At 45.9% G+C, this 19,919-nt stretch overlaps 1 protein-coding gene across 1 annotated transcript in view; it reads right to left on the bottom strand.

The window, feature by feature from the left end:
* Positions 1-748: 748 nt before the first annotated feature.
* Positions 749-19,919, bottom strand: part of nhsa (Nance-Horan syndrome a (congenital cataracts and dental anomalies)) — a 60,284-nt gene continuing 41,113 nt past the window's right edge. The window contains exons 2-10 of the mRNA XM_071912837.2: positions 13,718-13,738; positions 11,620-11,772; positions 10,568-10,701; positions 9,345-9,407; positions 7,084-7,276; positions 5,488-5,619; positions 1,922-4,861; positions 1,644-1,767; positions 749-1,542 (exon numbers count right to left, since the gene is read on the bottom strand). Of these exons, the coding sequence (XP_071768938.2) occupies positions 912-1,542; positions 1,644-1,767; positions 1,922-4,861; positions 5,488-5,619; positions 7,084-7,276; positions 9,345-9,407; positions 10,568-10,701; positions 11,620-11,772; positions 13,718-13,738 (4,391 nt within the window). The 3' untranslated portion in view covers positions 749-911. The remainder of the gene's footprint in view (positions 1,543-1,643; positions 1,768-1,921; positions 4,862-5,487; positions 5,620-7,083; positions 7,277-9,344; positions 9,408-10,567; positions 10,702-11,619; positions 11,773-13,717; positions 13,739-19,919) is intronic.

Here is a 19,919-nt window from a genome sequence, read left to right as displayed (position 1 = left end):
AACAAAGGCTCGACAGCACCCACAGCCATACTGGACCTCAAAACCTGCCATAAACTGGTAAAACAGACTGTTTCTTAGAACCATTAAACAAATGCATCTCTTCTCACATGTCATCTCTACATGCAGCATATTGCATTGATTATCAGGGATATTGTCTAGAGTTGAAATCAAGTGCAAAAGATTTGTGGTTCATAGATTAGAAACCATCCTTCTGGAACAAATGTGTGTTTAGATTAGCAAGGGATATTCAGAGAATCCCCTTGCCTGCTAAGACCTCTTAACAGAAAAGGCCACAGTTAACTATCTTCTCTTTCCTTTCTCATGACGTTGACTAAACTCATGCATCTAACATGTCTTCAATACAGTACAGGTTTTAGGCATGTTACAGTAAATTGGCCAGTGACAGAAGATACAGGTTGCGTGTCTTTCTTTGGAACTGAACCGCTTTTTGTTGGCTGAACTGGAATGAAGTCATGTTTGTCGTTTCTGTTAATCATGTTTTTCTACAGAATGCAGTTCTAAAGACTCTGGTTCCCTGTTCCTAATAGTGTGCGTTCCTTTCACGAGAAAGTCATTACACATATGAATAAAATATTTTCAAATACAGGTAAAATTGATTAAAATATCCACAGAATAACACGATATGAAACTCTTATGAAACTCTGCCACAATCAGTAAATTTAATAATCACTTTTGCCCCAAATAGAAATAGACTACAAAATTTTATAACTAGTCATTGCTCCTGGTCAGAAAAACATACTGTATTCCATGAAGGTTGACCACAGTTCAAATATCATAATTTATTCTGGTCCATTTTTTCTTTGTAAACTATTAAAATAATTTCAAACCTTCTGACGCTTTGCTCTCCCCTTTCTGAATGGCCGACCACAGTTCAAGGTGGGTGCGGTTTTCTAGGTGGAGCCCTGCGAAGAGCGGTCGTCATGAGGGCTCCCGTCCGAGTTCTCCGTCTCCCCCTCGGAGATGGCCTGCATGGGTACTGTGTAGAGTCTGCTGCGGATGCCGTAGCGGCTGCTGTTGGCTGGCGGGGGGATCCGGGAGCGGCCCTGCCTGGAAGCAGCAGATGTGGGGAAAGCTTTCGGGGAGAAGCCCTCGGCGTTGGCTTTGGGGAAGGGGCTGGGGGGCAGATCCGGCCCGGGTGCGGACTGCTGCTGCAGGGGGGAAGCGGGCTCCTCAAGCTGCCTGGCTGCCTCCACCAGCGAGTCTCCTGGAGATTTAGGAGCGACGGGGCTCTTGAGGATCTCTGTAGCTGACATGCGATAGCTAGAGTCGGAGCGGCTGCCCTTTTTGAGCAGCAGCAGTTTGAACTCCTCGTTGGAGGTGCTGGACTTCTTGGCGCTCCTGTAGATGGGCCCGGGGGCTTTCTGCAGGCCTGTCGGGGTCACGGCGGCGGCGGGTGGGCTCACCTGCGGGCTGGGGGAGGTCGCAGCGCTGCCAGGCGGCGTGTTGCCCGATGCAGCACTGAGGCGGTTCCTCATACCCACCTCACTGGAATCCTTCCTGCCCAACACTTTCCTTTTGGACCTGAGAGTGAAAAAGAAAACCATTTATGAATCTCTGTTAACTTGTGGTGAAAAAGTATTTGAAATACAAGTCATTTCTGTCAGGAAAAGAGAAATGCTTACCTGTGTATCATAGCAAACAGATCCTCAGTTGTTCGAGCTTTGGTGGGTGACAGAAAGACATTGTCATCCTCTGCCCTTGTCTCATCATTCAGTGGAGACATCGCGCTGTCACTGGGTGTAGACTCTGTTAAAGGAAGATTGTTAACATTATAAATATATACAAAAATATAACCTCCAACACGAAAAGCTATTTCCTGTATAATGCACAGAAGACAAATGGCAAGATTCATTCAAGATTCACTGTAATGTGCTTCAGTAATAAAGACAGTAAAAATGACCTTTACTGAAGTAATCTTCTGTGTCTGGGGAGGACCCCTCCTTGCTGTCTTGCAAGGCACTTCCGGTTGGAACAGCTGATAACTCATATTCCAAGTCTTTGCTACCATGATCGCTGATTGGGTAAACTTGCGATGTCTCTGATTGACAGCCAGTAGCAGGCACTTTATCAAGACTGTCAGATCTCTTGGGCGAATTGTGCTGAATAGAGGGGGAACCTAGTCTCATCAGACACGATGAAGGCTCTTCACCAGACGGCTCAGTTCTTTGTGGTTGGAAACACTCTGACTCCAAGCTGCACTCTCCAGGGCAGAGGGGAGTCGCCGCTGAGTCTCTGGACATCTCTCCTTCCTGACAAGTGGTCAACCCAAGGATGTCAGCGGCCTTCTGACAGAGCTCCTGGTCTAATGATGGCTCTGATTGGAGTCTGAATGCTGTACGACTCCCTAAAGGAGCTGGAGCCTGTCTGTCCTGCTTGTTCCTCACATCACTATGACATGCTACTTCTCTACTCACACCTGCAGGTTCCTCCTTCAGGGTAAACACAGATTCACACGACTCCTGAGAGGGTGCATGATGATGTGAGTTGTAGACTGGGGGACTCTTGAACTCTAAGGACTTATTACTTGAAAGAGTGCTAACGTTGTTCACAGTGGGACATTTGGGTCTGGCAGCGATATCAGGTTTGGTTTTGTCATGATTACCTTCGCTGGCCTTACTGATGGATCTCAGCTGTACTGAGTGCAGCACTGTGGGTGTGATGGACATGGGATGGGTGCTGAGCACCTCTGAGTTAGGTGCCGCTTTAGGTCGGGTTGGCGTTGGCACCGGGGCCTTCTGTTTGTTTTGGTGGAAGATTTGCATCTGGTTCCTGTGAGCTGAAGGTTTGCTGCCGACATTATGAAGGGCACTTAGGTCGAGGTGGGAGGGGGGTATGATTGGCAACTCCAGGTCCCTCTTTGAGGAGGAGGCTCCATCCCTGCAGGACAGTGACTGCAGTGACGAGAGAGAGGACTTCCTCTCTGGGACTTTGGGCTTCCTCTTGCCACTGGATGGTGACAGTGGGCCGGGAAAGAAGGCAGAAGGGAACGAGGATGTGGGGGTTTCTGATTGACTGGAGTAGCCGCTGGATGGGGATGCCAGGCCTGCCAGCTTCTCGGGGGACGTTAGCTTGAACTCTCCCTCCACTGATGGAAGTGAGGGGGTGGTGGCCCTGGAGCCAGACTGGGATGTCTGGGACTCGGAGCTCTCCTGTGACTTGATGCATTCAATAACAGTTGTACCTGTGGCTGTGCTGGAGTTTGACAATGATCGGTAGGGATCGTTGGATTTTAAATCATTTAGGAGCCAGAGATCTGCATAGTCTGACTGTACAACCCCCTCATCCTTAAAGGAATGTGTGTCTGTGGAACTAAAAACACCTAAGTCGGGTAGCCCTACTGAGCCCTCCACCCCCCAGATCACCAGGGGCTCCCGGACTAGTGAAGGGTTTCCTACATGACCCGGGGAGCCAGCCAAATCCAGCTGCAATTTCCTCTCCTTGGAAGACGATGGCAGTTGCTGCCCACAAGTTATCTTTGGTTCTTTCTTGTCAGGGATGTTTCCCTCACTGCATATTTTCCTTAAGGATGAACTCCTCTTAGGCGGACAAGGCTTCACCTTTGGTTTTCTTAAGGAGAGGCAGCGTCTCGCAAAAGTCATGTGACCACTCAAGTCAGACTGGCCACATTCGGAGCCAGCGGCTGCATAGTTATAAGTGAAGCTTCTGCTACCTTTAAGACCACAGTCAAAGTGCATGGAGGTATAGTAGCCTTCAGTGTCTACAGAGTAGTGTGAAACAGTGTCTGCCTTCTCAGAGAGCGGCTTGTCAGAGTAGCTGCTCTCATAGGTGGCCATGCTGGTGAAGCTGGGGCACCCCAGGCTGCCTTCAGCCTCTCTACTCTGCTCAGGGCTGAACCCCTGGGAGGATGGGGGGTCTGGGTGGGGGTAGGTCCACTCCCCCTCGTTAACAGTGCTGACCCCTACATCCTCTAAAATGTCCATGGCTGTGGAGGAGAAGGAGCCCGCCCGCTGGGTCCTGAGGCCCTGAAACCTGTCCATCTGGTAGTGGTCCAGCATGAAGCTGGTCTGCTCATCGTTGGTGTGAGTTGCAGCATTCAGGGACAGCTCAGAGTCACAGTGTGAAGACCCAGTCAGTGGTGGCGAGGCTGCTGGGGGGATGGTTTCTGAGGTCTGGGAGGGGCAGGTGGAGCTGCTTCCACTCCAGTTCCCACTGGACGACTGGTGGTCCTCCTTATGGTCCATCTGGCCTCCCAACACCCCTGTGGCTGACACTGAGTGGATGGGGCTGCTGAAGGTGTCTGAGCTCGATGAGATCTCACAGCTCCCCATATCTGTCTTCCTGGGCAGTTGGGATCGGCCCCTGTCCATCCAGCCATGCTCTGGACTGTCTGCGTGCTGCTTGTACTTCAGGCTGCCCAGCTGGCGGTCGGGCACGGCCTGGTCGTCCGTGCTCTCTTCTTCGTCCTTCAGAATCAACTCCCCAGGTCCAGACAGGAAGTCCTCGGTCTCAAAGGGGGAAAGCTCCTCCTCGTCATCTTCATCACTGTCATTGTGGCCCTTGTCCATCAGACGGCTCCCCTCTCGGGGCAGACTCCGGGAGCGCAGGCGTGCGCCCACTGAAGCGGTGAACATGGCGTCGCCGCTGTCTGGCAGGGAGGAGATGTTGCCTGCAGAGTGGGAGAGGGAGAGCGAGGCTCCCTGGCCTCTCTGTGCTCTGATCCTCCTCCGAGACGGAGCTCCTGAGATCAAAAAGTCTTCTGTCTGGCAACCTGAGTCCTTGGTGCTGAGGCGGCTGGCCAGGTCCTCGTTGCAGGAAGTGGTATCTGGGCTGGCATGAACGATCACTGTCCGCTCTCTGGAACCAGGAGAGTCATCAGAGTCTGCGGGAGAAAGGAACACAATAAGGTACGCATAAGAAAATGATAACTCTGATAACTGATAACTCAGGGAAGACAACAGTAAATGGAAATTGAGATGAGCACACTCTCACAATATTGCTCCGTATACAATGTTTATTAAACTAACATTTCGGTACCTCCATGCCTTTGTCAGGGTAATACAAATAAAATAAAGAGAAACAGAGTATACTTTTCACTTGAAGAACACAGAAAATATTCCACCTATCACTAAGAGTTGATTGTCATATTTCTGTTGAAAAACCATACTATATATGGTTAAAAAAAGTATCAATGTACTTTCTCATTCTTATACTATACTTTCTCATTTTTTATACTAATGTGTTTTTTTTGCCATTTAGAACTGTACCATGTAATTTAGTCCCTCAACATTAAACCATTTTTGCATGAGTTATATATAAACTAAAGAAACAAATCCATTGCAAACATAAATAATGCCTTAATTCTAATATGCCATAACAGCAGCAGCGGTCTAAATTAAGTTTAAGTCAGATAATCTCAGTACTGACATAGAACAATCCAGTTAGTTACCATATCTATGTGTCTGACAGTCTCAGCAGGATTAAGTTTAGTCAAAATAAATTGCATACCTATGTCTTGCTGCACCTGTCTAGGAATGCCGGTGATAGTCTTCCGTCTCCTCAGCTTCCTCCTCCTCTGAAGCACAGACTGCGAGTGAACGAGCGAGCAGCGCACACTAGCGTCTCTGTCAAAGCCAAGCCCTGCAAAGACGACAGGACATCTGAGGAATCTTTGTTTGGTGACTGCAGTGATTCCCCCTCTAATTCTCACGCTGTCTCGGGGAAATCCATAACATTTGGCTCGACAAAATTATATGTCCTACAAAAATAACAGTCAAGAATGAAAAGACAGCCATCTGATGAAACTACCTACTAGAGTAAAACCCACATAAACTGAATGACTTAACTCCGAATGTAATGTAATGTAATATATCTAAGTTGTTGCATCATCAAATGTATAGTAAACAAACAAATGAAATGGAAAACAATATTTGACCCATACCAAAAACAATAGACATAGTGCACAAAAATGGTAAATGACACAAATGATTCAGAGAACACTATAATAATGTTGATGAGTTCACCAACCTGGGGAAAAATCCTCAAAGATTGGAAAAAGTAAAACAGAGTCCCAGAGAGACAGTCCTCTCTCTCACCACTTACCTTCATACCATATCTTACTAAGACAAAGCTGTGAAGGGCTCTGCTTCAGCTTCGTTTTTGTTCTTCCTTGTTGTGTTTCTCGTTTCTTCCTTCTCCCTCACCATACTTCATGACTATCATGTGACGGCTGGCCGAGCTTTTCAGCACCACGGCAATTGCTACACTTTGCTTACAATGTGCAATTTTTCTCAACTGTCCCTGACTCAGCCAGCGCTGGCTTACAACTCTCCTTTGAGTCGGTGCGAGTGAGAGTAAATAAAATTGGGCAGGCCTTTTCACAATTTGGACAGGACTAATTGGCATTCATGTCACAGCATCTTGCCTCTTTGCAATCACAGGCACAAACAAAGCATCTGACCATGAGGAAGTTAATAGGGCATAAACCATGACTTTCACATTCTAAGTGAATTTTCTGGAACAACGTTAAGCCGTGCGTTATGCTTTTGCATTTATTTACGGATTTGTTAATGATGACATTTTATAATTGACTGCAGAATTTCAAGAATTCAGCAAACTATTACATATCACTGTGGTGGTGGGAAAGTGACACTATACAGCAAATGTAAATTCTTCTTAACGAGGAGTGCCAAAACTCATCAGTGGTGGTGACTGTGTGCAAAGCTTTCCTTACATTCCTTTCAGCCACACTATAGTGTAAGACACACACGTATAAAGGAGATCTGTGCCTCTTTCCATCTGATTGGTTGCTTTCCCTCATCATAACACTGACAGACATGCTGAACGGACAGTGAAAGGAAGGCTCACTGAAGAAAGCTGGCTACATCTTATAAAAAAAACCCAATACTTAGCAAGTTTAACATACCTGCACAACAGCTCAAACTTGTCTTGGTTAATCTTATCATGGCGGCTCACGTCAGGAGCGCCGCGTACTACGTTTTAGATGAGATATCTGAAACTATTTCACTTTTATATTCTCCTTTGAACCAAACAAAACACCACAAACAGATCCAGACATAAAAACACTGAGGGCTTGAAATTTACCAGTGACGTTAATGGGGATGACACATGAGTTGATCACTTGGGAATCGCTTTTCATTCTCTCCTCTGGGGTGGGCAGCGGCAGGGCTTTAGACCAGTTAGTCTGCTTGTCCAGGGTGGAGGGGACGTTAGGGATAGGAAACTTAGACCGGTGGCCTAGAGCCACCCCGTCGCTGTCAGGGTCAGAGGGTACAGCCTGCAACAGATGGATATTTGCATGGTTAGGTTATTATTGTTAGGTGGCATTACGTGAGAATGGGACTAAAGAGTTAAAAGCTATCAAACTCAGCTTCAGAGAGGGGAATGTGCTGGTGTTTCATCAGTACACCGACAGTGAGTAAAGTCAGGGATTACATTGGTAGTGTAACATGCTATGTGTTTATCTGGGAAAGGGCTGCAGACTAGATGTAGAGATTAGTGGTGTATTAAACTGAAGCAAAGACTACTTACTGTCTGATTAGAGGTAAATCAATACACATGCCCTTCCAGGAACTGAGTTTAAGACTCATGGTGGATTGCAAAGAATCCATTAAATAATGGAAATAAAAAGCATGCCTTAGAGGGAATGGAAAGCACAAGAAACATTCAAAGAATCTAGACTGTGGGCTTCATGCAAAAGACGAAATGTACAAAAGAGTACATCTGGGAAATAAATACTAAAATCGTTATAGCATTGATCCCCAAACTGACCAAATAATAAAGAAACAAAATCTTTGGCACATATAGGACATATCATGATAAATATGACACATCCAGTCCCTCTACTCCATCTCCACAGCTATCAACCAACAACTGCTGCACATAACAGAGATTTTCCAACCAGTGTAATTACCAGTAACAGCAATTTCTAGTCACTAGGCGCCGGTTTGGAGAGGCTAAACTCTTAGGTCATCCTCCGACAATGCATGGCACCTATGTGGCTCTCCTGCATAATAAGAGTTCTCTTCCAGTATCTGAGAGGAAATACCTCGCAGCGGCATTCCTCTGAATTACAGCTTCAGTATCAGTCATTGTACTCAAATGCATCGTCCTTCTATACGAGTCTTCCACAACTCCAAAACTTCTGTCCATCACCATGGGCCACTTCTCTCTTTCAGACTTGGCATATGGTAACAGATCCCCTATAACTTACTGTATGTCTCCATGCTGAATGAATTTAGGGAAGAAAGCGCTTACCTTTAGATTCTTACACAGAGGCACATGTGAAACTGGGAGTGATTCTCAGGCTGAACTGGTTCCCACCTCCATAACCCCACCTCCCACCCCCATTTAAAGCCCGCTCTTGAGCCTTTGTGCTCTCTGTTCCCGGCAGACCAATGAGACCCTGACAAAACACTGGCCACAAAAGAAACCGGTTTCCTTGGAAACTTCTCCCAACTAGTTAAAAAAAAGAAAAAATCAAAGGGAGTACATTTACAGCTGATTTGTTTTAAGAGTAGAAAGGAGCATTGGTTTTTAGGAGTGTCTGAGTGAGAACGGATGAGCCAGGGAAGGACGAAAGAGAGGGGAATGAAAGAGAGCGAGCGAAGGACAGAGAACAAGAACAGACACATGCATGATGGAGAAGAGAGAGGAGGAGGAGGCAGCCCAAAAAAAAGGAACAGCAGTGTTTTGGTGCTGGTGCCTTGCGCCCGTCCAAAGGCTAATTTCCTCACAGCGGGCTTCGAAAGCGATATCATATGTGCTGACGAAACAGCAACAGTTCAGCTACAGAGGGAAACTTCAGGCTGTCAGCTCTTTCAGGGACGGGTGCAGTGAGGAGGAGTTTTAGGGAAAACCACAGCACAGAGGGATCATGGGTAATCACAGGCACAAGCTTCACGGAGCGGACCCTATCATTATAGAAACCCAGGCTGCTGGGCGGCTGTGACTGTAGCCCTCACACACACATTCCAGGCATACTGCAGCTGACTGGTTCAGAGCCTGGCCCTTCACATGAACTACAAAAACAATGGTAGTGAATGTATGACGTGTCAATGCGTATGAAGCAGCTGCTTTAAACTGGCGCTCTCCTTCAGTTTATTTGCAGTGTTTTTTCTTACTACAACCAAAAATGTATGTGTTGTCTTATATCTATGGGCGGAGCATGACACTATCACTGCCAGAGTAAGCAGCTTTCCCAGTGTTAAGTATTGAATGGCCATGCATTTAAAAAGAGATGCATTATGTAAATTAGAAGGATTAAAATCAACAAGGACAGGTGAGGAATTGTGAAATAATGTGTTAGAACACACAGGACCAGTAGGCAGGGAGGGGACAAATACCTTTCTGCTCCAGGGGGAGAAGTGGCAACATTCGGTAGGGGAGGAGGAGCGGGTGTTTTCAAACTAAATTAAAAAGGCAAAAACAAAAGGGACAACAAAAACGAATGACAGAAATGAAAAAATGAATTCATACAAACATAAAGGTATTTAACAAGAACACACAAAAACAAAAACAACACTGAGGTAAACTGAGGGAGGAGGAATGTATGGACTTGGTGCAGACCGGAAAATGCATCCAAGGCAGGGAGAATTGGACTTGTGGAGCTGAAGAAGAAAACACGTGTGACCAGTGACCAGCGGTGTGGTTCTCTGCCCAATTATCAGTGGAACTGAGGGGCAACAGCACTGCGATGCTTCCTGGAGCGCTACTGATAAAAACAAGGATGAATTCTGCCGTTCTTCTCTGGCTGCTCATCCATGAAGACGTCAAGATGAAATTTCAAAAACAGTGTCAAATGAAATAAAAAACAAAAAAACAAAACTGGTTGTGCTCAAACAAAGAAACACGTCACATGAAATGCATTACAAACACAGTCCACTTCCCTCTTTACCTGTGTTTGCACTAGCTGTGTGGCTGCATCTCTAACATGCCTCGCTGGCTGCTTGGGAGGAGAAATATACATTTCACTTAAAAGCACATCAAAGAAAAAAAAACTGCGCACAGCATGGAAGGTCTCTCCACGGACATGAGCAGAAGAACTGTTTCCTTCAAATGAAAAATGTTAAAAGGGAATGAAAACACTCAAAGATGCATTTATACCATAAAACCATTATGTAAAATATTAAAGAATTAACATACGGATTCAATGAAATGCTTAATAGTCCATATGAACACAGAATCAAAGGAGGAACAATAACATTCCATTCATTTACTGTATTTCCTAGACGGCCATCTAATTTGATATGCGGAAATTCACAAATAGAAGGTTAATTCTGACCAACAATGGAGCAACATTGATTCTGTTGGTTTCATTTGATGAATGACAAACCTAAAAGTCAATCTTCTTCTTTTGTTGCACTAGCTGTGTCCTAGAGTTCCTCACATTCCTCTCCCATTCAACACATTTACATATCTAAAGAGATCTCTCAATGCTGCTAGAATGAAGGGAGAAGGCTCTACAGGTATAGGTGGAGGCCAACGTGGATAGCGATAATCAAAGTAAGCTGCAGTTAGGTTTCAGTTCATCACAGTTCATTTAACAGTATTACAGAGCTGCTCTCACCGTTCTCAAATGCCCGCCGCTCGGCTCTCTCTGCTGGAGGGCGCGTGGCGAGGGGTACGAGGGCACAGGGGGCGCCACCGAGATGGAGATGGTCACTCTGCGCTCCCTGCTGCTCGCTCGCCTCTGCTGGTGATCTGCCGTGCACATGACGCAAAACTTATTACACTGAAGAGAGGTAAGGATACACACAGACACACACACGGAAAACGCTCAGAAAAAGTTGCATTTAACAGGGAAAGGATAAAAACATTGTAATGCAAGGAAACACAACACAGGTTGGAGGAACGAAGATAGGAAAGCCAGCACAGACAAGACAAGCACAAATATATGGCATCTAATGACTATTACTACACTCTACTTCTGAAGGGTCTAGGGTGCAGCAGCCACTAAATGTCCACTAGAGGGCAGAATGACACAGTTACTGAGAACAGGATGCAGACCTTTACGGCGGGAGGCACGTGTCCCAGAAGTGGCTTGTGAAATGATGTATAAAACAAAAAAGTAAAAGAAGACAATGTTTCTTTAGGACATGCAGAAGACAAAATGAAAAGGCTTGATCAATATGGAGGGGAGAGAGAGAGAGAGAGAGAGAGAGAGAGAGAGAGAGAGAGAGAGAGAGAGAGAGAGAGAGAGAGAGCATGCAAATACTAGAGCAGTGGTTCTCAGTTTTGTGGGGTCGCAAGATGATTTATGGGATAGGAAAAAACATATTTCAAGTATACAAATTTATTATCATGTCTGTGTTTCCGTATCTATCTCCAATTTAGTTTAGCAATTTTCTTGTGAAATACTGCATAGTTCTCAGCCTCTAAGCCTTCTCTGTTAATCAAATGAAACAACCTGAAAAGGGATAAATCATTCTTTGGCTGAACTCTCTGTATTTGCAGGCTATGATGGGGGGTTGTGAGTAGGCATTACTTCATTTTAAGGGGCCACGAGCCAAAAAGGTTGAGAACCGCCGTATTAGAGCAGCAGTCTGGCATGTCCTCTGAATCGCTCGTCCCGTGGGCAGACTGAGTGACAGAGGCGCTGAGTGGAGCTAAGGGCCTCACCTCTGTGCAGCGCCCGCAGGCTGAGCTTGGCGTGCCTGTGGAGCTCCTCTACACATGCTGGCCGCGTGGAGGGGTGGAAAACGTTCCTCTGCTGGTGCCAGGGGGCCTGGTAGTGTGCCGTCAGCTTACTCTCCACATCCAGGTTGGACACAGCTATCGGAGAGAGGGACGGGATGAGACATGTGTTCACCGAATCAGGCAAATGCAAAGTCCTGAATTAGATCATTTTTTCTGCTGACACACACCAGGAAAACCAGGAGCATGCAGCAGTGAAGCTATGAAGTTCCACAACGCTGCTAAAGTGATACAGCCTCATGACCAGTAATGATACTAGCTGCAATGAGGTCATTATGCGTCTATGAACCTGTAAACAAAGCAATCACACGAGGATGAGATTTGACAAAGAAGGTCTGATTTGAACCCAAGACATCATGATATGTGCCTTAGCCAACTGCACCACCAGCACAACCCATTGACTTGTGATTTTAAGTGTAATCAAAATAATATCAATGCTACAGAGCACACATTGTCATTTTAAGCAATTGAAATGCCACTGAGAAGTCCTCAAAATATCCTGCGTGCCGAATTTTCACTAAGAGAGGATAGTTTGTTTGAGACTAGATTCCATTTGTTGCCTGTGGGAACAACTTGCTACAATCCTCTAAACTCTGCAGGAAGAAAAAGGTCAATAATGTTAAACTTTTGGTGGAGTTGGAGGAGCGAAGGTCAGATAGGAACTTTCTGACTATACATGTCAGAGAGGAAATTCCAAGGCACAACATGATCCTATGAAATCATGGGAAAAAAGGAATAGCGGAGCAATGGTGCAAATGCCGTGACTAACAGGATACTTTGGTTGAGAGTCACACAACTTGTGTTAACTACAGTAGGTAGTGACAGAGTCTTTCTAATGATCAATCCAGATGCTCAATCACTGTCATTTGGTGTGTCTGACCCTCTGGCTGCTATAAAACAGCTCAGGCCATTAACAGGTCAGGAAAGTATTTATTTAGCACCTTGAATTATTTCCCAGGTGTCTTAACCCATTAGGAACTAGCTACTACAATAGCCTGTTACAATCATATTTCATCACTTTCTTTATTTCCTTCTTCTAAAATACTGTGTAATCCGTCACAGACTTTGAATATGATGCAATCGCCCACTCTTCAAATTGCAAACTACTGCCCAAAGTTTTTCAGCAGGGGAAATAGTCATGAACTGAGCTCAGATTACCATTTCATAGTCTTTCATCTGTCTTGATAAATGAGATCTGCTGAATATACAGCACATGGCAGTGAATGTACTAAAAATCCTGTACATGGCATCAAGTGTTGCAGTGGAAAAGAAGCCAATGGAAAGGGAAAAAACAGGCTGTGGGTGTGCTGCAATAGAAACAATTTTTATCATAATAATGTAATATTAATGTGACACTTTCCCCTGCTCCCATCCACAGTGAGGACAGAGCTAAATAGCAGCGTCACAGGAATTATAGGGATTCAGTCAAGCTGCTCCCATATCACATTTAATATACCGAATCTTTCATTTACATTTCCTAGACATTGCATTTATTCCAAGAGGCAGCCTAACTGAACTCTGCAAATACTGCGAGTCCACCAGAGGAAATCTTTGAATTTCCACTGTGGCATACTTGTGGCCATATATTGGTTAAGGTTCGTGCAGGGATCAGGTTAACTCTACATAAATCCACAGACCCTGACAAATGGAACTAATGACCTTTCCATTACAGTGACAGTGTGGTGCATCGAGAGCAATTGAGGGTTTGTGTGTGTCTGTGTGTGTGTGTGTGTGTGCACCCGTGTGTCCATATGAATGCATGCTGGAACATCTCTTTGCATGTGTGTATGGATGCATGAGTATACTGATGGGTATAAAGTATGACAGAAAACACTGAGCTGCTGTTGTGCCGCAGTGCCATCATTAGTCAGTTCCAGCTGAGACACAGCACACTCTACTTAACTTATGTGTCTTGCAAAAACACGTCAGGTTATTGATACTGAAGGAAACACAGATTACATCAGCAGTGACAGTGAATGAATGCAAACAAGGCTTTTGGGATCCCAGGTGGCGACGAAACAACATATTAGAGTTGAGCTGAAGCCTGAGAAAATCAAGCCGGGATAATCAGATACCCCAACGTTGGCAGGACAATAGCCTGTTTATAATGCAATACTATTACCTACAGCCATACAATAGGGATTAATGGAACCTGATACTTTGACTTTCATCCTCTAAACACTGACTGCTATACCTGCAGTAATCTCACTAGCCTCACACCTCCTCAGATTACAGTCAGGGAGACTCGCAACTCTCAAATTACATATGGAAAGGAGTTGCTTAGCCTGTTTGTTTGGATGTTGTTTGCTTGAAAATGCAAAGTAAAAGTGACTCATAATGGTATGTGCACATATGAAGGCGAAGTAGCCGAACTCCTGCAACGCAATAAAAAATCACTGACAAGTAAATGCCAACACTGCAGTAAGGAATCATTGATATTCATGTACCTGTCAACATCCAAAATAAAAACTCTCTCTCTCTCTCTCTCTCTCTCTCTCACACACACACACACACACACCTTTGCTGTAACCCCCTTCATCGTACTGATGCTCTAGTCATTAGTAAGCAAAAGTATTAGGGCAGACCGATCTAGGTCAGAAACTGTATGGAGCTGCAGCCTCGCTGGGATACAGTAGGAAGTTTACAGGACCAAATCTACGCCATGGCTTCTTTTATTAGAAATATAAGTGACAGTGTAATAAAACAATTATATAACAGTAGAGTCAGGTATTAGACTGCATATTAGGCTGCATGTTGTTTATGGTATGAATACTGTAAACAGGTCAGTCAAGGAGCGGTGTGCGATAGCATCTTACACATCTGTAGGAAGGATCCAAGCAATATCTTGAGGATTAACGCTCCTAAGCCCTCGGTTTACCAGACGACTACATCTGCCAGCCTCGTCCTACCTGGCTGACATCTGCAGGCTCGGCCTTGACCCGGCTGCTTGATTGAAAGACACCCTGTCTGACCTCCTCGTCTACTGAAAGCAGAACCACGCAGCTTTGGCAGAGCAGGGCCCGACTTTGCTTTGTAGTCCAGCCAGCACCCAGCTTTTAGTCTCTCTCCCTCAAAAGACACAGAGTTCAACTCCTGACTGCTGCCAAAGCTCAGGAAGACCCAGTATAACATGACACTGAAGCCCAACCCACCCCCTTCACTCAGACACCCCTGCAGAACATTTTGCTCACCCCTGCTTGTGATCAAAGCCTCTCCCCCCTCCCAGGTGCCTGCCTTGCTGCAGACACAATTGCTAACACCTGACTGCTACTAGACTGCTAGGCTCGACTGTCACTTTCTTTTCCTCTGTGCGCTCTCTGTTCTGTGTCAAACTGCTGCATGCATCGAATGCTTTTCTACCAGCTACAGCTACTGTGAATTCTCTGACATCAGAACCCAACAAACGGCATGCGTGGTATCGTGTTTGTCATGCAGCATCGCTCCAATGCCCGGCACAGAAAACAATCCCCAGGAGAGGTGATATGTTTATCTGTTACCCAGAGACAGCCGGAGCTTTCCATATAGAATAAAGCATCCCAGAGTGATCTAACAACCCCCTGCGGTGACCCTGCTGACCTGAAAACAAGCTCTCTGCTGCGTCTCCTTCTCAATGCAGGGAGCAGCTGTAGAGGCTGGAGGAGCAGAACCAGGGAGATCAAAGAGTAGGATTTACATGTGTGGAGCAGTGCTGCTTCTTGCTGCTTGATCAAATGTAAAATTCCAGTCATAGGTATTTCACTGTATCTCGTGTTTGACCTGTGTGTGTGTGTGCATATATGCCTGTGTGTGTGTGTGTGTGTAGCAGTAATACACAAGCTAACACAAGCCGACGGGATTTCAAACTTTCAAAAGCATGACAAATTATGATGCAATTATGCCGCAGACTGTGGTGAAAACTTTAAGAGAAAGTTACATGTGATCTGCTGGGAGATATGAGCGCTCTGACTGTGTTTGTCAGCCTTCACCCCTCCCTGGCTCCCTGCTGAGGTATGAACTGTTGGCCCTGCAGTGTGATACCCTCTGACAGGCTTGGTAGTAACGGCTCCAGCGAGTTAAAACCCACCTGACAGGATAACAGCGACTAGGAGACAGACTGCCCTCTCCATCCCCCGCTCCCTGGTATTGTCTTCCCCAGGCCAAAAAACACATTAGTACTTCCTTCCACCCCGGCTCAGAAACTTTTTTCAGCTCAATGAGGCTGTGTGCAACAATGCAAGAAGGCTTAAAAGGATATTAGTGAGGTTTTAAAGTGAGAACTACTGTGCAGGCCTATCTATTATGTTAATGAGGACAACAGTCATGTCTCTATGGGGAAACCCCTCTAATGGGAGCGTGGTCAGCTGTTACCCCAGATGAGGCCAAAGAAAACACATCAGCCTTCAATCATCATCTCATTGACCTCTCGCCAGCTTTCCCTCTCTTTCACAGCCAAGATGAGTGATCTTCAACATGGCCTTATTCAGCCACAGCCACTCACAGCGCAGATATGAGCCACATGCCTGAGTGAGAGAGTGAGAAGAACAGCAAAAAAAGTCCTGTAGGAATCCAATAGAAAGAATTTATAGAAGAGTATTCTACAGAACTGGATCCAAAATATGATAAAGACCAAATGTGCTCTGTTGTATTTTGGAGCCAATGCTGTGAGACTTTCCTATTGGACTGTAAAAGGGGTTTTTGACTGGGGGAGGCCGGAAGTGTGACACCTTCTGTCTATTCTCACTCTTCCCGACTTCCTTTCACTAAGAATCAGCCTGAGCACATCGCTGGAGGGGTCAAATCACAGAGTCTATTATCTGCACCTCGACGGAGCCTATCAATCTGTCCACTTCATCATCTGCGGCAGGATCTAAACCGGGTTGCCAGATCTCTCCTCCCCCCCCCCCCGCCCCAATACCTCACTATCAGCACTGGCAGCAGCCCTCCAGGCCAGGAGAAGGGGATGAAAGCCTGCGTCCTCAGACTACCTCTGCCTTGTAATTACTCAGTATTGGCCCAGACAGGAGCCCAGCCAAACCCCTCACGCCCACACTCACACTCTCACACACCTACAATTTGCCCGCAGCCTGGGAAAACACAGCCACAGATGTCAGTCATTAGGTCACACTTAGATAAGAAAAACTTTTTTTGTACTTCATGGAACAGCCACACAGGTGAGTATACACCGTCTTCAGCCACCTCTGCGCATTTGATGTGAATAGTTGGGTGTGTTAGGGCAAAGACTAACACAAGAAGCTGAGTAGGTTTGCACTCTCAAAAAAAATCTGAAGGCTTAGACAATATGTTTCTTTTATTCAGGGGGAACAAAAGCACAGACTTTTTGGCTCGGAAGCCTTCTTCAGCACACACTGAACCCTCCTACTGAATGCTGGAACAGACAATGCAGGAATCTTAATATTTCAGCAGCTACTGGGTATCATGTCAAGTAGGAATTCTGCCAAAGTCCACAACAGTTGGGTTTTGTTCACTTTCTATAACACAGATGGTGAACTAGCCACGCACAACAGATAAGCAAGTGCCTCAAACACTAAGCTGAGGAGAAGAGCGCTCTTATCTCATCAACACACACTTCTTGTAACAATGCTCAAACAAAACGCAGACAGCAGGCAGACATATCTAGCCGCTGTAGTCAGTGTAGCAAGTGGTGCATTCAGGTCAAGGAAACAGCAGAGCAAAAAGAAAAGGTAAGTACATGCAACTCTAATTAAACCACAGGAAATTATACAGTACCTTGGGATGTGAGTGCAAGACAGCATCCTAGAGCCATGGCAGAGCTCTCTGGTTCTAACCATGAATGTCAGTGAGACGTTCAGTCCGTCCGTCAGTCAATCAGTCATTCAGTCAGTGTGTGTCTCTCCCTCGGCCTCCTCCAGTCACCTGAACTGGGGCTTTACTGTGTGTCTCTCTGTCCCTCACAGAGCCGTGTCCTCACGGGGACGTCCCATGGCTCGACTGCCACTCTGACTTGCAGTACCGACTGGAACATCTGCAGGCCTACTCACACTCCTCCCCCATGCCCCGCTCCCCACCCCAGCCCCCTACAGCTGGGTACAGATGGTCCAGCCAGGCTCTGACTTGGGCTACCACTAATCTGTTTATGGTCTGCTAGAGGAGAGTAGGAGCGTTAATCCAAACCACTGAAACAACACTGGCCGCTTAACCCACAATAGAGGATCATGGAGGGTGTAGAGGAATGCCAAAGGATGCAAAGGACTGTGGATGCTTGCATCCTTCATTTGATTATGGTAAACTGTTACGGTGTACGAGTACCGGTATGTCATATTACTGTGATTCAATCTTTGGCTAAATTGTTGATCTACTCTGAACCAATCAAATTCAGTGCTGTGCTGTAAATGAAATGTAAATGGGTAGATAGTAAATGCAATAACCCATGGTCTATTTAATAATTCATCTCTTACTTTGAAAGCAAATATTTAAGACATTATTTGGGGATTAAGGGCTAGATTAATTGCAGTATACATTGCAGTGCAATAGAACAAATGCATGACTCATGCTCACCTGACTCTAGCAAGAAATAACATGTAAACACTTACTGGTCAGAGTGTTGAGAGAATTATCCAAATCTTTCCAAAATCAGCTGAGAGTTAAATCTCCTTGCTACCGTCGAGGGCAGTCTGGCCCTGAAAACAATGCAGCTATTCCAGTGAGTGTTGGCGGTCAGCTGGTGGAGAAAGTCCCTTCTGAGGTCTGATTAGTAAAACACAAAGAGTGGAGTCCCAATGCCAGTAGGCATGCAATAATACCCGTCTCCCCGGTAATCCGCTCTGAGCCCACATCCTCTCAACTGATGGCAAATGTCGGCACTGCTGAGGTGAGGGTTAGACGACTGTTTACATCCAGACAGGAGGCAAGGCACGGCAGCCCGAGGCCCTGCTGAGATGCTCCGCTGAGGGAAACCCTGAGTGCAACGACGGCAACAACTTTCCACGTCACAGAGAGGATAATTATAGTGTAGATGTGTGTGAGCATGTGTATGCAGGAAGGCCGTTATGAATGTGTTTACTCAAAATAATGTAAAAAAAACACAATGTTTCTAGCATACAGACAGCCAAAACATGATTCATACTGGGTTAGTGCTGCAATGTGTTAAAAATATCTGTCAGAGGTTGCTGTTTTGTCTGTGAAAATTGATTATTCCTATTCAGTCTTAAGCACATGATCTCCTTTAAACTGCCATGGTAACCTCACTCAGTGATTTCAGTTTGCACCAGATGCACGCCTCTCCGCTGGAAGAGACGAACAAACTATTAATCTGGTTTTAAATGTACATAATACAAGAGCAAACATTAGTTTCCTCACTGCCTTGGTGGCAGCTTAGCCCTAAACCTTCAAGGAGTCCCTTGAGATAGGCTTGAAATGTGTTTGATTGCATTGCATTCACAGTGTCAGCAGAAGTGTGTGCCCGAGATTAAGAAAACTCGCAGACCTGCCATCCAACACAAACACACATTTCAGCACGCATTGGCCAAATATAGCTGAAAATCACTTTGTACTGGAAGTCTGATCTACTGGACTGCGTCTTCCCGTCTCTCTCTCTTCCTACAAACCGGTTCGAACTGGGCCAGCACACCTATTCAGATGTGCTCTCTCCCTCCTCACCTGGAGCGGGCGGCAGCTTTGATGTGGGATAGCGGGTGGGTCCTGTGACCTCTGGTTGGAATGCGATGCTGGGAACCAGGAGGCCTACCGGTGGCTAAATGAGCCATTGTTGCAGCCTGATGCTGCTCTCGGCTCCCTCAGGTACCACAGCAAAGGGCTGCTGAGCTGTAATCAAACCATCGTACGTTTCCTGAAGTACTTTACTGTCCCTCCGCTCCAATCATTCAATTACTTAGTCGAGAAAATAAAAAATGGGTCCACCAAGAGACAGCGTAATCTATTTACAATCTCTTAAACTCTGTGACAAGCAAATTATTCTGTTTAATTCAGTCTTTCATTCAACGCTGTGCGACTTGTGTGGCTGTGATTTCACCGCAGCAGCCGAAGTAACGCAGGTGTCTGTAATTGCTCTTGTTTAATTGCAGTACACTAAAGTCTGGCTCCGTTTCCTGACTCCAGGTCAAAACGTTAGCACGCGTTGGCAGTGCCACAAGCCCACACACGAAAATGTGTCTGCTGGTGTAACTAAATCATACTATGGCTTCGTGACACATCGGTCTTCCCTCAGATTCTGGAACGGTGCCTGGACCTCCAAACTGTCTGTCTGC

This window comes from Centroberyx gerrardi, chromosome 9 (genome assembly GCF_048128805.1).
Source record: "Centroberyx gerrardi isolate f3 chromosome 9, fCenGer3.hap1.cur.20231027, whole genome shotgun sequence".
Classification (NCBI taxonomy): Eukaryota; Metazoa; Chordata; class Actinopteri; order Beryciformes; family Berycidae; genus Centroberyx; species Centroberyx gerrardi.
The sequence above is the reverse complement of the archived record's forward strand: the minus strand, read 5'-3'. Positions and strand labels throughout refer to the sequence as shown.